Source organism: Bemisia tabaci, chromosome 1 (assembly GCF_918797505.1).
Source record: "Bemisia tabaci chromosome 1, PGI_BMITA_v3".
Classification (NCBI taxonomy): Eukaryota; Metazoa; Arthropoda; class Insecta; order Hemiptera; family Aleyrodidae; genus Bemisia; species Bemisia tabaci.
This window is the reverse complement of record NC_092793.1, coordinates 74,847,631-74,862,790: the sequence shown is the minus strand read 5'-3', so window position 1 is coordinate 74,862,790 and position 15,160 is coordinate 74,847,631. Positions and strand designations below refer to the sequence as shown.

General features: G+C 38.1%; 1 protein-coding gene across 3 annotated transcripts in view; it reads left to right on the top strand.

Annotated features, from left to right (window-relative positions):
- Mekk1 (mitogen-activated protein kinase kinase kinase 4) overlaps nt 1–4,925 on the top strand; it is a 35,500-nt gene extending 30,575 nt beyond the window's left edge. For all 3 annotated transcript variants that reach the window (XM_072306163.1, XM_072306164.1, XM_072306165.1), the window contains 2 exons: nt 867–1,153; nt 1,943–4,925. In XM_072306163.1, the coding sequence (XP_072162264.1) occupies nt 867–1,153; nt 1,943–1,957 (302 nt within the window). In that variant the 3' untranslated portion in view covers nt 1,958–4,925. The remainder of the gene's footprint in view (nt 1–866; nt 1,154–1,942) is intronic.
- The last annotated feature ends 10,235 nt before the right edge of the window (nt 4,926–15,160 follow it).

The window sequence follows — 15,160 nt, the reverse complement described above, 5'->3', positions numbered from 1 at the left end:
AAAATAAATAAAAATTAATATAAATTGGACCGTATTTTGTAGTTAGGAACCAGAATTTCCGGCTCATCCGTAAAAGAAACTTATGTGCATAGGAAAACTAATGGTAATAGTACATATGTAACTGAGCTACTAATTGTAGTTCCTAATTTCAAAATGTGGTCCAATTGATTCAACTCTATTAGATTTATTCAAATCTCTATGAAAGATAGCCGTGTATAATCTTAAAAGGGGCAGAAAAGCATACTGTAGAAATCCCCTGATTCATTAAGAATCATTGTCTCAACATTCCTGATGGATTAATTCTACAGAAATAAAATCTCAATGAATAAACTTCATAGGAATCGTGGACATCAGTTTCTGGTAGATTAACTCCCAGGAGTAGATGTTTCATTGATTGAGTTTTGATAGATCAGTCCTGGCAGAAGTTTATTTTTGATGGATCAATGTTCTAAAAACTATTTTCTGATCCATTGATTTTCTACCAATCTACTCATTTTCAAAGTTTTCTAGGAAATATACGTCTGAAGTAATAGAAGGTTCCAAGTTACATGACGAGCATACAGCAGGGGTAGATACTTTAAATTTGAAAAAAATTAAATAAAAAAAATTAATTGAAGCAGGTTTTAATAAAAATTCTTCATATATTAATGAAACATCATCTGAAACTGATGTGTCAAAATTTTGGAGAGCAGAATTTTGAACATCTCATTGAGTAATTGCCTAATTGCTGAGGAATATAAGTGTTTGATTGCTCTATCAGACGATCCTGATAATGTGTCTGGAACTCGCAATTTTATTTCAAAGAGAAGATGTGTGGCTGTTACTCGGAAATAGAATATCAATGTTTTTCCTTTGTCTTTTTACAGCCTATATGGCACCAGAAGTTTTCACCAAAAACAACACTGTAGGACACGGTAGAGCTGTTGACATATGGTCCCTGGGATGCGTCCTTGTAGAAATGGCATCTGGGCAAAGACCCTGGGCGGAGTATGACTCGAATTATCAAATTATGTTCAAAGTCGGCATGGGCGAAACTCCGCATGTCCCAGATTCTTTGAGTGACGAGGGCCACAGTTTTGCCAATTTATGCTTGCAGCATTGTCCCAAAGATCGAGCCACAACCACCGAACTCTCTCAACACTTGTTCTTAAAGGTATGGATTTATTAAGCACGCGTACTATGTTTATTCCCTTCACGGGCGTAATAGTTTGCAATGAAAGTTGACGGTAATCTTGGGCTCAAAGATTCCAATTCAGTATCAGAAATACGCAAACCTAATTTGACTGATATCCAAAAAATTGAGCCATCCTTCACTCCTGAAAATTTTGAAATCGACTGTGCAACTTGGTTTTCATTTTCCTAACTGTACAAATTCATTACCGTTTATTTTTATGATTCTCCTTCTTTCTTATGAGCCATCCTTCACTCCTGAAAATTTTGAAATCGACTGTGCAACCTGGCTTTCATTTTCCTAATTGTACAAATTCATTACCGTTTATTTTTATGATTCTCCTTCTTTCTTATGAGCCATCCCTCACTCCTGAAAATTTTGAAATCAACTTTGCAACTTGGCTTTCATTTTCCTAATTGTACAAATTCATTACCGTTTATTTTTATGATTCTCCTTCTTTCTGGATAAAAAAGTGTAGAATAAACTGATTTTTTTTTTTTTTTTTTTTTTTTTTTTTTTTTTTTTTTGTAATTTGTTAAACTCGCATTTAAAGCTATAAATATATTAAACTTTTTTTTCCAAAAATCAATTTGTATTTCATTCTGGTTTAGGTTAAGAATCAAGGATTGGAGGATGAACATAATTCAGGAAAGCTGAAAGCATGCAGTATTGTAACTGAAACCCGGTCCTTTAGCCCTTACTTCCTCTATAATTTCTAAAGTGTGCTCATTATAAATTGTTTCTTTATTCCGTTTATTTCTAAAATTTCAGATTGATAACGACTAGGAAACTGTGGTGCATCTACAAAAAGCTCTACATACCTCTGTGAACCTTGGCTACCGCTTCATCGGCCGAAACTGACTCCTAGCATATTACAGTTCAATTCAAGCACACCTTATCAAGGTTTTATGTGTTTTTAGATGTCGTATGAAAGCTGAAATTCAGTCCTTTCATGCCTGGCCTACATATCATCGGCTACAGTCACCTGCAAAAATGGCATGTAGACACAACCCTAAAGCAATCCTAAGCATCAACCAGCTAGAAAGTTTATGCACAACTCTGTATACAGCTTAGACAAGCTGTAACCAACCCAAGTTAGTTTAGAGTATTTAGCCACCCATAGTTCATTCAACACAAAGCTTCTACAGAGAAAGTTCAAAAGACTTTGTTCCGGAAAATTTTGAAATAATATCAATCTATCGCACTCTGGTGTTTTTTCATAATCATAGTTTCCAGCACTTTTCAAGTTTCCTCTAATTAATAAGTGAAGTAGAATATAACAAACTAGAACCATTTTCAATTACTAATATTTTCAAGGATGATGCATGCTTCTTAAATAAAATTTTCTATCATGAAGTTTCATTCAAGTAATAGCAATGGTAGAAAATGCAGTATCTTCTTTTTGCATTGCTACATATTTTAATAACTTTTTAAAATTTCAATTTTTATCCTCCATATGCAACTGATAGTTATTAAAAGTTCTGACATCAGTTATTTAAGTCAGTATTGAAGAATATATAACAATTATAACATTCCCCTGTTGTTAGTTGTGTTTATTGGAAGAAGTGCAGGGAGGTTAATATTTTTCTGATCTCAGATCTTGTTTTACACTTGTGGTTGACTGTCCAAAATACTAAATGATCGATAATTACATATATAAATAATTTCCGAGACGATGCTAAAGCTCCTTAAATTTTTTCTCCTTTTTTAGTTTAGAAAAATGTGTACAATACATTAAATATCATACACACCTTTTCATCCTGTTTTCCATTCATCGTTTTACTTTATAAGTAATTTATTTTCTTAGTTTTTATCTATCCATTTGTTTTAAACCCAGTGATCAAAAAAAAAATTGTTACGTTATTGTTCAATTGAAAGCTTTCATGCTGATTTCATAACTGTTCTTGTGTTGCACACTACTATTTTTATTGACTCGATTTTCCTTGATATCCTCTCTCTGTAATTCTACAGACTTTTTTGCTGTTTTTCTAGTATCAGTCATCATTTTTATTTTGCTGAGGAGCGAAGGCCTCTACTTACCACTAGTAGTCGTCATTGTTGTCAAATATTAATCTAGTTTTTTCTTTTTTTCGTGCTGTGCCATTTGCTTTTCTCTTGCGTTTTCTCTCCTCTTCTCTTGTGCACATAATTATTACTCTTGGATCTTCTGAAAATATTAGAAATTAGCTTTGAATATTTGCGTGCAGCTAAGTAGGTATCAACTACCTAATAGAATTACATATATGCACCGATAGTAAAATAAACAGAATCACATAACCAAATATATTTTTAATTTTAACTATCTTTTAGTGTTCTGTAACTTTCCACTGAGCTTACTGCCCCAATTTTTAGTAGATCTTTCTGGTTCTTCTAGAAGGGCACCCTCTTTTTTTTCCTACTGATATAGAAAGTTTTCTTTCTCTCCAATCAGTGCACTCAGTCTTTTTTTTTCTTTTCATAGGACTGATTTATTCTGGGGTCTTTGTAAAAAAGAGCACTCTTTTGCCGTCAAATATGTATCCTGCAAACAACATTTATCTTTTTAACTATTTTCTTTTTTCTTTTATAAAAAAAGACATATAAATCATTTAGACTCCGTGTTAATAAGTCTGCCCAGCAGTTGAGAAGTTGTTTTTATCTTAAAAAAGTGTGCCTTTGAATCCTTTTATTAATTTATTTTCTTCAAAAGACATTCACTCTTTGTACCTTAACTGTCAGTTTGTGTTTACTGTACCAAGCAGGATAGTGATTTAAATTGGCTCCCAACTTCAAGCATCCTCCTAGAAATATTCTTAGTTTGTAAATTTTTTATCCCAAGGCTGGGATATAGTATTACTGACAATTTTACAGTCAATCCCTTGTGAAAAGCAATCAATCCCTTGTGAAAAGCAATCAATCCCTTGTGGATTGCAATCAATCTGTATACGGAAGAAGCTTTTAAATATTCAAATTAGTTTTCTCATTACTCCTTCACACAAAATGACGTTTTAGATATTCCTTTAAGTTTTGTGTTTGCAAAATTAATCTGTAGGGGGGATATATTGAAACATCACATCTAGAATGGATTTTGTCACGTATTTTTCAAAAGCTATAAATTAAACCAATGTGTTCCATGCCTTTCGATTCTTTTTGCGTAAAGGAAGATAGTTAAAACTTGTGAATTAAATATTACTGATAAGAATTTTACTCACACCTATCTCTCTCTTTTTAATTTCTGATCAAGCGCCTAAATTTTGAAAAGCATTTATTCCAGGCCCTCATGTTTCCTTTTGTGGAAAGGATAGGAATTCTGTGCAATCAGAAAAGCATAAATAGATGTGATGAAATCCCACTGATAGTTGTCCAAAAAATGTCTACAAATGCCTCACAAGAGCAACCAAAGATATTTAAACAGATATTTCAGAATTATTGTTACTCCATAGAAGAATATGCACACTCTTCAAGATCAGCTATTGGTCTTCTGATCATTCTGATCCATCACCAAGCTTTAATAGTTTTTAAACAATTTTTTTTTTTTTTTTTTATATGGTTCCTGCAAAGTCATATTGTTCAAGCAAACTCTTGCTCATAAACTTACTGTTGTTTCATTATAATTATTGAAAGTTTATTGTTATTAGCTTAAAATAACTTTATTTTGGTCTCATTTTTATTTTTACTTAATGTTGTATCAGAAGATGTGAGAAATCATATCATTATTTTCAAAGCTTTGACTTTTTCGGGTACATCCTGAAATAAAATTTCCGTTTCTAAACTTTCCTAGTCTTATTATTTTGTTCCTACCACTCACTTAGATTAAGGAAGTATCGCTCAGCAGCCGTGGAAAAATAAAATCTTAACCTTTGCGCAGCCAGAGAAAATATCAGGTTGAGTAAAAAATTGAAGCAATCAAAATCCTTTCTAGAACATTCTTAAATTAATTATCTATTAATATAGCTTGATTATAAATAAATTTGCATAGTTTTAAATGGGCAAAAGGGACCCCATTTAAAACTATGTAAATATATCGATTCTGGGAGCCGGAGCTTGATCCTGTTTGGCGAACGGTGGCTTTGCGAGATCGATATATTTGCATAGTTTTAAATGGGCAAAAGGGTCCCCATTTAAAAGTATGTAAATATATCGATTCTGGGAACCAGAGGGTGATCCTGTTCGGCGAACCGAGGCTCAACGAGATCGATATATTTGCATAGTTTTAAATGGGCAAAAGGAACTCCATTTAAAACTATGTAAATATATCGATTCTGGGAGCCGGAGGGTGATCCTGTTCGGCGAACCGAGGATCAACGAGATCGATATATTTGCATAGTTTTAAATGGGCAAAAGGGACTCCATTTAAAACATTGTAAATATATCGATTCTGGGAGCCGGAGGGTGGTCCTGTTCGGCGAAGCGAGGCTCAACGAGATCGATATATTTGCATAGTTTTAAATGGGCAAAAGGGACTCCATTTAAAACTATGTAAATATATCGATTCTGGGAGCCGGAGGGTGGTCCTGTTCGGCGAACCGAGGATCAACGAGATCGATATATTTGCATAGTTTTAAATGGGCAAAAGGGACTCCATTTAAAAGTATGTAAATATATCGATTCTGGGAGCCGGAGGGTGATCCTGTTCGGCGAACCGAGGCTCAACGAGATCGATATATTTGCATAGTTTTAAATGTGCAAAAGGGACTCCATTTAAAAGTATGTAAATATATCGATTCTGGGAGCCGGAGGGTGATCCTGTTCGGCGAACCGAGGCTCAACGAGATCGATATATTTGCATAGTTTTAAATGGGCAAAAGGGACTCCATTTAAAAGTATGTAAATATATCGATTCTGGGAGCCGGAGGGTGATCCTGTTCGGCGAACGGTGGCTTTGCGAGATCGATATATTTGCATAGTTTTAAATGGGCAAAAGGGACCCCATTTAAAACTATGTAAATATATCGATTCTGGGAGCCGGAGCTTGATCCTGTTCGGCGAACGGTGGCTTTGCGAGATCGATATATTTGCATAGTTTTAAATGGGCAAAAGGGACTCCATTAAAAACTATTTAAATATATCGATTCTGGGAGCCGGAGGGTGATCCTGTTCGGCGAACCGAGGATCAACGAGATCGATATATTTGCATAGTTTATGTAAATATATCGATTCTGGGAGCCGGTGGGTGATCCTGTGTGGCAAACCGAGGCTTTGCGAGATCGATATATTTGCATAGTTTTAAATGGGCAAAAGGGACTCCATTTAAAACTATGTAAATATATCGATTCTGGGAGCCGGAGGGTGATCCTGTTCGGCGAACCGAGGCTCAACGATATCGATATATTTGCATAGTTTTAAATGTGCAAAAGGGACTCCATTTAAAAGTATGTAAATATATCGATTCTGGGAGCCGGAGGGTGATCCTGTTCGGCGAACCGAGGCTCAGCGACATCGATATATTTGCATAGTTTTAAATAGGCAAAAGAGACTCCATTTAAAAGTATGTAAATATATCGATTCTGGGAGCCGGAGGGTGATCCTGTTCGGCGAACGGTGGCTTTGCGAGTATGAAGGGCCGTTTGTAACTAAAGATACGAATGTTGGCAATATATAAGAAATGATATAATATATGAAATATTCAAGATATATATGAAATTTTGAAATATATATACGGAACTGTCGCAATATATGAGAAATGTGACAATATTTAGGAAATTGACTCCAAAATATACGGCGAAAATCGTGCAATATATAAGAAATGTGTCAATATATAAGAAATCGACTTCACAATATATATGGCGAAATTCGTGCGATATAAAGGGTAATCCATAATCCCTTTCTATCGCCTCTAAATGTTTACCTAATTGAGGCAAAGATTTGAATCCTGGGAGATGTTCTTAGGTCAAAGGGAGCTACTTTCTGGCCCCCTAAAATTTTCCGGGGAACCCTTAGGGGGGAGGGGGGACGGAAACCAATTGTTTTTTCAATTGAGAAGACCCCCTTTGTTGTACCTTGTTCGAAAGAGCATCAAAAAAGGAAACTTTTCGGGTAAACCAGAAGTCCATATCTCAAACCGTTTCAAAATGGCGTTCGGTTAAAATTCAAGATGGCCGAAAATTGACACCGGCTGTTTGTCGATGGATTTGCGCGAAAATCGGTATCTACGGGTATATTGATAGGAGAAAAACGAATTTGAAGTTAGATTTCTAAAGAAAAAAAAAATTCCAAAATGGCCGGATTTTTTTTTTTTTTTTAGAAATCTAATTTCAAATTTGTTTTACTCCTATCAATATACCCGTAGATACCGATTTTCGCGCAAATCCATCGACAAACAACCGGTGTCAATTTTCGGCCATCTTGAATTTTAACCGAACGCCATTTTGAAACGGTTTGAGATATTGACTTCTGGTTTACCCGAAAAGTTTCCTTTTTTGATGCTCTTTCGAACAAGGTACAACAAAGGGGGTCTTCTCAATTGAAAAAAACAATTGGTTTCCGTCCCCCCTCCCCCCTAAGGGTTCCCCGGAAAATTTTAGGGGGCCAGAAAGTAGCTCCCTTTGACCTGAGAACATCCCCCAAGTTTCAAATCTTTGCCTCCATTAGGTAAAAATTTAGAGGGGATCGAATTATGGATCACCCTTTATATCGCACGAATTTCGCCATAGATATTGTGAAGTCGATTTCTTATATATTGACACATTTCTTATATATTGCACGATTTTCGCCGTATATTTTGGAGTCGATTTCCTAAATATAGGCGCTGAATGTCTTAAAATTATAATAACTAACTAACTAACTGTCACATTTCTTATATATTGCGACAGTCCCGTATATATTTTTCAAAATTTCATATATATCTTGAATATTTCATGTATTACATCATTTCTTATATATTGCCAACATTCGTATCTTTAGTTACAAACGGCCCTTCATATGCGAGATCGATATATTTGCATAGTTTTAAATGGGCAAAAGGGACCCCCTTTAAAACTATGTAAATATATCGATTCTGGGAGCCGGAGCTTGATCCTGTTCGGCGAACGGTGGCTTTGCGAGATCGATATATTTGCATAGTTTTAAATGGGCAAAAGGGACCCCATTTAAAACTATGTAAATATATCGATTCTGGGAGCCGGAGCTTGATCCTGTTCGGCGAACGGTGGCTTTGCGAGATCGATATATTTGCATAGTTTTAAATGGGCAAAAGGGACTCCATTAAAAACTATTTAAATATATCGATTCTGGGAGCCGGAGGGTGATCCTGTTCGGCGAACCGAGGATCAACGAGATCGATATATTTGCATAGTTTATGTAAATATATCGATTCTGGGAGCCGGTGGGTGATCCTGTGTGGCAAACCGAGGCTTTGCGAGATCGATATATTTGCATAGTTTTAAATGGGCAAAAGGGACTCCATTTAAAACTATGTAAATATATCGATTCTGGGAGCCGGAGGGTGATCCTGTTCGGCGAACCGAGGCTCAACGATATCGATATATTTGCATAGTTTTAAATGTGCAAAAGGGACTCCATTTAAAAGTATGTAAATATATCGATTCTGGGAGCCGGAGGGTGATCCTGTTCGGCGAACCGAGGCTCAGCGACATCGATATATTTGCATAGTTTTAAATAGGCAAAAGAGACTCCATTTAAAAGTATGTAAATATATCGATTCTGGGAGCCGGAGGGTGATCCTGTTCGGCGAACGGTGGCTTTGCGAGTATGAAGGGCCGTTTGTAACTAAAGATACGAATGTTGGCAATATATAAGAAATGATATAATATATGAAATATTCAAGATATATATGAAATTTTGAAATATATATACGGAACTGTCGCAATATATGAGAAATGTGACAATATTTAGGAAATTGACTCCAAAATATACGGCGAAAATCGTGCAATATATAAGAAATGTGTCAATATATAAGAAATCGACTTCACAATATATATGGCGAAATTCGTGCGATATAAAGGGTAATCCATAATCCCTTTCTATCGCCTCTAAATGTTTACCTAATTGAGGCAAAGATTTGAATCCTGGGAGATGTTCTTAGGTCAAAGGGAGCTACTTTCTGGCCCCCTAAAATTTTCCGGGGAACCCTTAGGGGGGAGGGGGGACGGAAACCAATTGTTTTTTCAATTGAGAAGACCCCCTTTGTTGTACCTTGTTCGAAAGAGCATCAAAAAAGGAAACTTTTCGGGTAAACCAGAAGTCCATATCTCAAACCGTTTCAAAATGGCGTTCGGTTAAAATTCAAGATGGCCGAAAATTGACACCGGCTGTTTGTCGATGGATTTGCGCGAAAATCGGTATCTACGGGTATATTGATAGGAGAAAAACGAATTTGAAGTTAGATTTCTAAAGAAAAAAAAAATTCCAAAATGGCCGGATTTTTTTTTTTTTTTTAGAAATCTAATTTCAAATTTGTTTTACTCCTATCAATATACCCGTAGATACCGATTTTCGCGCAAATCCATCGACAAACAACCGGTGTCAATTTTCGGCCATCTTGAATTTTAACCGAACGCCATTTTGAAACGGTTTGAGATATTGACTTCTGGTTTACCCGAAAAGTTTCCTTTTTTGATGCTCTTTCGAACAAGGTACAACAAAGGGGGTCTTCTCAATTGAAAAAAACAATTGGTTTCCGTCCCCCCTCCCCCCTAAGGGTTCCCCGGAAAATTTTAGGGGGCCAGAAAGTAGCTCCCTTTGACCTGAGAACATCCCCCAAGTTTCAAATCTTTGCCTCCATTAGGTAAAAATTTAGAGGGGATCGAATTATGGATCACCCTTTATATCGCACGAATTTCGCCATAGATATTGTGAAGTCGATTTCTTATATATTGACACATTTCTTATATATTGCACGATTTTCGCCGTATATTTTGGAGTCGATTTCCTAAATATAGGCGCTGAATGTCTTAAAATTATAATAACTAACTAACTAACTGTCACATTTCTTATATATTGCGACAGTCCCGTATATATTTTTCAAAATTTCATATATATCTTGAATATTTCATGTATTACATCATTTCTTATATATTGCCAACATTCGTATCTTTAGTTACAAACGGCCCTTCATATGCGAGATCGATATATTTGCATAGTTTTAAATGGGCAAAAGGGACCCCTTTAAAACTATGTAAATATATCGATTCTGGGAGCCGGAGCTTGATCCTGTTCGGCGAACGGTGGCTTTGCGAGATCGATATATTTGCATAGTTTTAAATGGGCAAAAGGGACCCCATTTAAAACTATGTAAATATATCGATTCTGGGAGCCGGAGCTTGATCCTGTTCGGCGAACGGTGGCTTTGCGAGATCGATATATTTGCATAGTTTTAAATGGGCAAAAGGGACTCCATTAAAAACTATTTAAATATATCGATTCTGGGAGCCGGAGGGTGATCCTGTTCGGCGACCCGAGGATCAACGAGATCGATATTTTTGCATAGTTTATGTAAATATATCGATTCTGGGAGCCGGTGGGTGATCCTGTGTGGCAAACCGAGGCTTTGCGAGATCGATATATTTGCATAGTTTTAAATGGGCAAAAGGGACTCCATTTAAAACTATGTAAATATATCGATTCTGGGAGCCGGAGGGTGATCCTGTTCGGCGAACCGAGGCTCAACGAGATCGATATATTTGCATAGTTTTAAATGTGCAAAAGGGACTCCATTTAAAAGTATGTAAATATATCGATTCTGGGAGCCGGAGGGTGATCCTGTTCGGCGAACCGAGGCTCAGCGAGATCGATATATTTGCATAGTTTTAAATAGGCAAAAGAGACTCCATTTAAAAGTATGTAAATATATCGATTCTGGGAGCCGGAGGGTGATCCTGTTCGGCGAACGGTGGCTTTGCGAGATCGATATATTTGCATAGTTTTAAATGGGCAAAAGGGACTCCATTTAAAACTATGTAAATATATCGATTCTGGGAGCCGGAGGGTGATCCTGTTCGGCGAACCGAGGCTCAACGAGATCGATATATTTGCATAGTTTTAAATGGGCAAAAGGGACTCCATTTAAAACTATGTAAATATATCGATTCTGGGAGCCGGAGGGTGATCCTGTTCGGCGAACCGAGGATCAACGAGATCGATATATTTGCATAGTTTTAAATGGGCAAAAGGGACTCCATTTAAAACTATGTAAATATATCGATTCTGGGAGCCGGAGGGTGATCCTGTTCGGCGAACCGAGGCTCAGCGAGATCGATATATTTGCATAGTTTTAAATAGGCAAAAGAGACTCCATTTAAAAGTATGTAAATATATCGATTCTGGGAGCCGGAGGGTGATCCTGTTCGGCGAACGGAGGCTTTGCGAGATCGATATATTTGCATAGTTTTAAATGGGCAAAAGGGACCCCATTTAAAACTATGTAAATATATCGATTCTGGGAGCCGGAGGGTGATCCTGTTCGGCGAACGGTGGCTTAGCGAGATCGATATATTTGCATAGTTTTAAATGGGCAAAAGGGACTCCATTTAAAACTATGTAAATATATCGATTCTGGGAGCCGGAGCTTGGTCCTGTTCGGCGAACCGAGGCTCAGCGAGATCGATATATTTGCATAGTTTTAAATGGGCAAAAGGGACTCCATTTAAAACTATGTAAATATATCGATTCTGGGAGCCGGAGGGTGATCCTGTTCGGCGAACCGAGGCTTTGCGAGATCGATATATTTGCATAGTTTTAAATGGGCAAAAGGGACCCCATTATAAAACTATGTAAATATATCGATTCTGGGAGCCGGAGGGTGATCCTGTTCGGCGAACCGAGGCTCAACGAGATCGATATATTTGCATAGTTTTAAATGGGCAAAAGGGACTCCATTTAAAACTATGTAAATATATCGATTCTGGGAGCCGGAGGGTGATCCTGTTCGGCGAACCGAGGCTCAACGAGATCGATATATTTGCATAGTTTTAAATGGGCAAAAGGGACTCCATTTAAAACTATGTAAATATATCGATTCTGGGAGCCGGAGGGTGATCCTGTTCGGCGAACCGAGGCTCAACGAGATCGATATATTTGCATAGTTTTAAATGGGCAAAAGGGACTCCATTTAAAACTATGTAAATATATCGATTCTGGGAGCCGGAGCTTGATCCTGTTCGGCGAACGGTGGCTTTGCGAGATCGATATATTTGCATAGTTTTAAATGGGCAAAAGGGACCCCATATAAAACTATGTAAATATATCGATTCTGGGAGCCGGAGCTTGATCCTGTTCGGCGAACCGAGGCTCAACGAGATCGATATATTTGCATAGTTTTAAATGGGCAAAAGGGACCCCATTTAAAACTATGTAAATATATCGATTCTGGGAGCCGGAGCTTGATCCTGTTCGGCGAACGGTGGCTTTGCGAGATCGATATATTTGCATAGTTTTAAATGGGCAAAAGGGACTCCATTTAAAACTATGTAAATATATCGATTCTGGGAGCCGGAGGGTGATCCTGTTCGGCGAACCGAGGATCAACGAGATCGATATATTTGCATAGTTTTAATGGCAAAGGACCATTAAACTAGTAAATATCGATTCTGGGAGCCGGAGGGTGATCCTGTGTCGGCGAACCGAGGCTTTGCGAGATCGATATATTTGCATAGTTTTAAATGGGCAAAAGGGACTCCATTTAAAACTATGTAAATATATCGATTCTGGGAGCCGGAGGGTGATCCTGTTCGGCGAACCGAGGCTCAGCGAGATCGATATATTTGCATAGTTTTAAATGGGCAAAAGGGACTCCATTTAAAACTATGTAAATATATCGATTCTGGGAGCCGGAGGGTGATCCTGTTCGGCGAACCGAGGCTCAACGAGATCGATATATTTGCATAGTTTTAAATGGGCAAAAGGGACCCATTTAAAACTATGTAAATATATCGATTCTGGGAGCCGGAGGGTGATCCTGTTCGGCGAACCGAGGCTTTGCGAGATCGATATATTTGCATAGTTTTAAATGGGCAAAAGGGACTCCATTTAAAACTATGTAAATATATCGATTCTGGGAGCCGGAGGGTGATCCTGTTCGGCGAACCGAGGCTCAACGAGATCGATATATTTGCATAGTTTTAAATGGGCAAAAGGGACTCCATTTAAAACTATGTAAATATATCGATTCTGGGAGCCGGAGGGTGATCCTGTTCGGCGAACCGAGGCTCAACGAGATCGATATATTTGCATAGTTTTAAATGGGCAAAAGGGACTCCATTTAAAACTATGTAAATATATCGATTCTGGGAGCCGGAGGGTGATCCTGTTCGGCGAACCGAGGCTCAACGAGATCGATATATTTGCATAGTTTTAAATGGGCAAAAGGGACTCCATTTAAAACTATGTAAATATATCGATTCTGGGAGCCGGAGGGTGATCCTGTTCGGCGAACCGAGGATCAACGAGATCGATATATTTGCATAGTTTTAAATGGGCAAAAGGGACTCCATTTAAAACTATGTAAATATATCGATTCTGGGAGCCGGAGGGTGATCCTGTTCGGCGAACCGAGGCTCAGCGAGATCGATATATTTGCATAGTTTTAAATGGGCAAAAGGGACTCCATTTAAAACTATGTAAATATATCGATTCTGGGAGCCGGAGGGTGATCCTGTTCGGCGAACGCGAGGCTCAACGAGATCGATATATTTGCATAGTTTTAAATGGGCAAAAGGGACTCCATTTAAAACTATGTAAATATATCGATTCTGGGAGCCGGAGGGTGATCCTGTTCGGCGAACCGAGGCTCAACGAGATCGATATATTTGCATAGTTTTAAATGGGCAAAAGGGACTCCATTTAAAACTATGTAAATATATCGATTCTGGGAGCCGGAGGGTGATCCTGTTCGGCGAACGGAGGCTCAGCGAGATCGATATATTTGCATAGTTTTAAATGGGCAAAAGGGACCCCATATAAAACTATGTAAATATATCGATTCTGGGAGCCGGAGGGTGATCCTGTTCGGCGAACCGAGGATCAACGAGATCGATATATTTGCATAGTTTTAAATGGGCAAAAGGGACTCCATTTAAAACTATGTAAATATATCGATTCTGGGAGCCGGAGGGTGATCCTGTTCGGCGAACCGAGGCTCAACGAGATCGATATATTTGCATAGTTTTAAATGGGCAAAAGGGACTCCATTTAAAACTATGTAAATATATCGATTCTGGGAGCCGGAGGGTGATCCTGTTCGGCGAACGGTGGCTTTGCGAGATCGATATATTTGCATAGTTTTAAATGGGCAAAAGGGACCCCATTTAAAACTATGTAAATATATCGATTCTGGGAGCCGGAGGGTGATCCTGTTCGGCGAACCGAGGCTCAACGAGATCGATATATTTGCATAGTTTTAAATGGGCAAAAGGGACTCCATTTAAAACTATGTAAATATATCGATTCTGGGAGCCGGAGGGTGATCCTGTTCGGCGAACCGAGGCTCAACGAGATCGATATATTTGCATAGTTTTAAATGGGCAAAAGGGACCCCATTTAAAACTATGTAAATATATCGATTCTGGGAGCCGGAGGGTGATCCTGTTCGGCGAACCGAGGCTCAACGAGATCGATATATTTGCATAGTTTTAAATGGGCAAAAGGGACTCCATTTAAAACTATGTAAATATATCGATTCTGGGAGCCGGAGGGTGATCCTGTTCGGCGAACCGAGGCTCAACGAGATCGATATATTTGCATAGTTTTAAATGGGCAAAAGGGACTCCATTTAAAACTATGTAAATATATCGATTCTGGGAGCCGGAGGGTGATCCTGTTCGGCGAACCGAGGCTCAACGAGATCGATATATTTGCATAGTTTTAAATGGGCAAAAGGGACCCCATTTAAAACTATGTAAATATATCGATTCTGGGAGCCGGAGCTTGATCCTGTTCGGCGAACGGTGGCTTTGCGAGATCGATATATTTGCATAGTTTTAAATGGGCAAAAGGGACCCCATTTAAAACTATGTAAATATATCGATTCTGGGAGCCGGAGCTTGATCCTGTTCG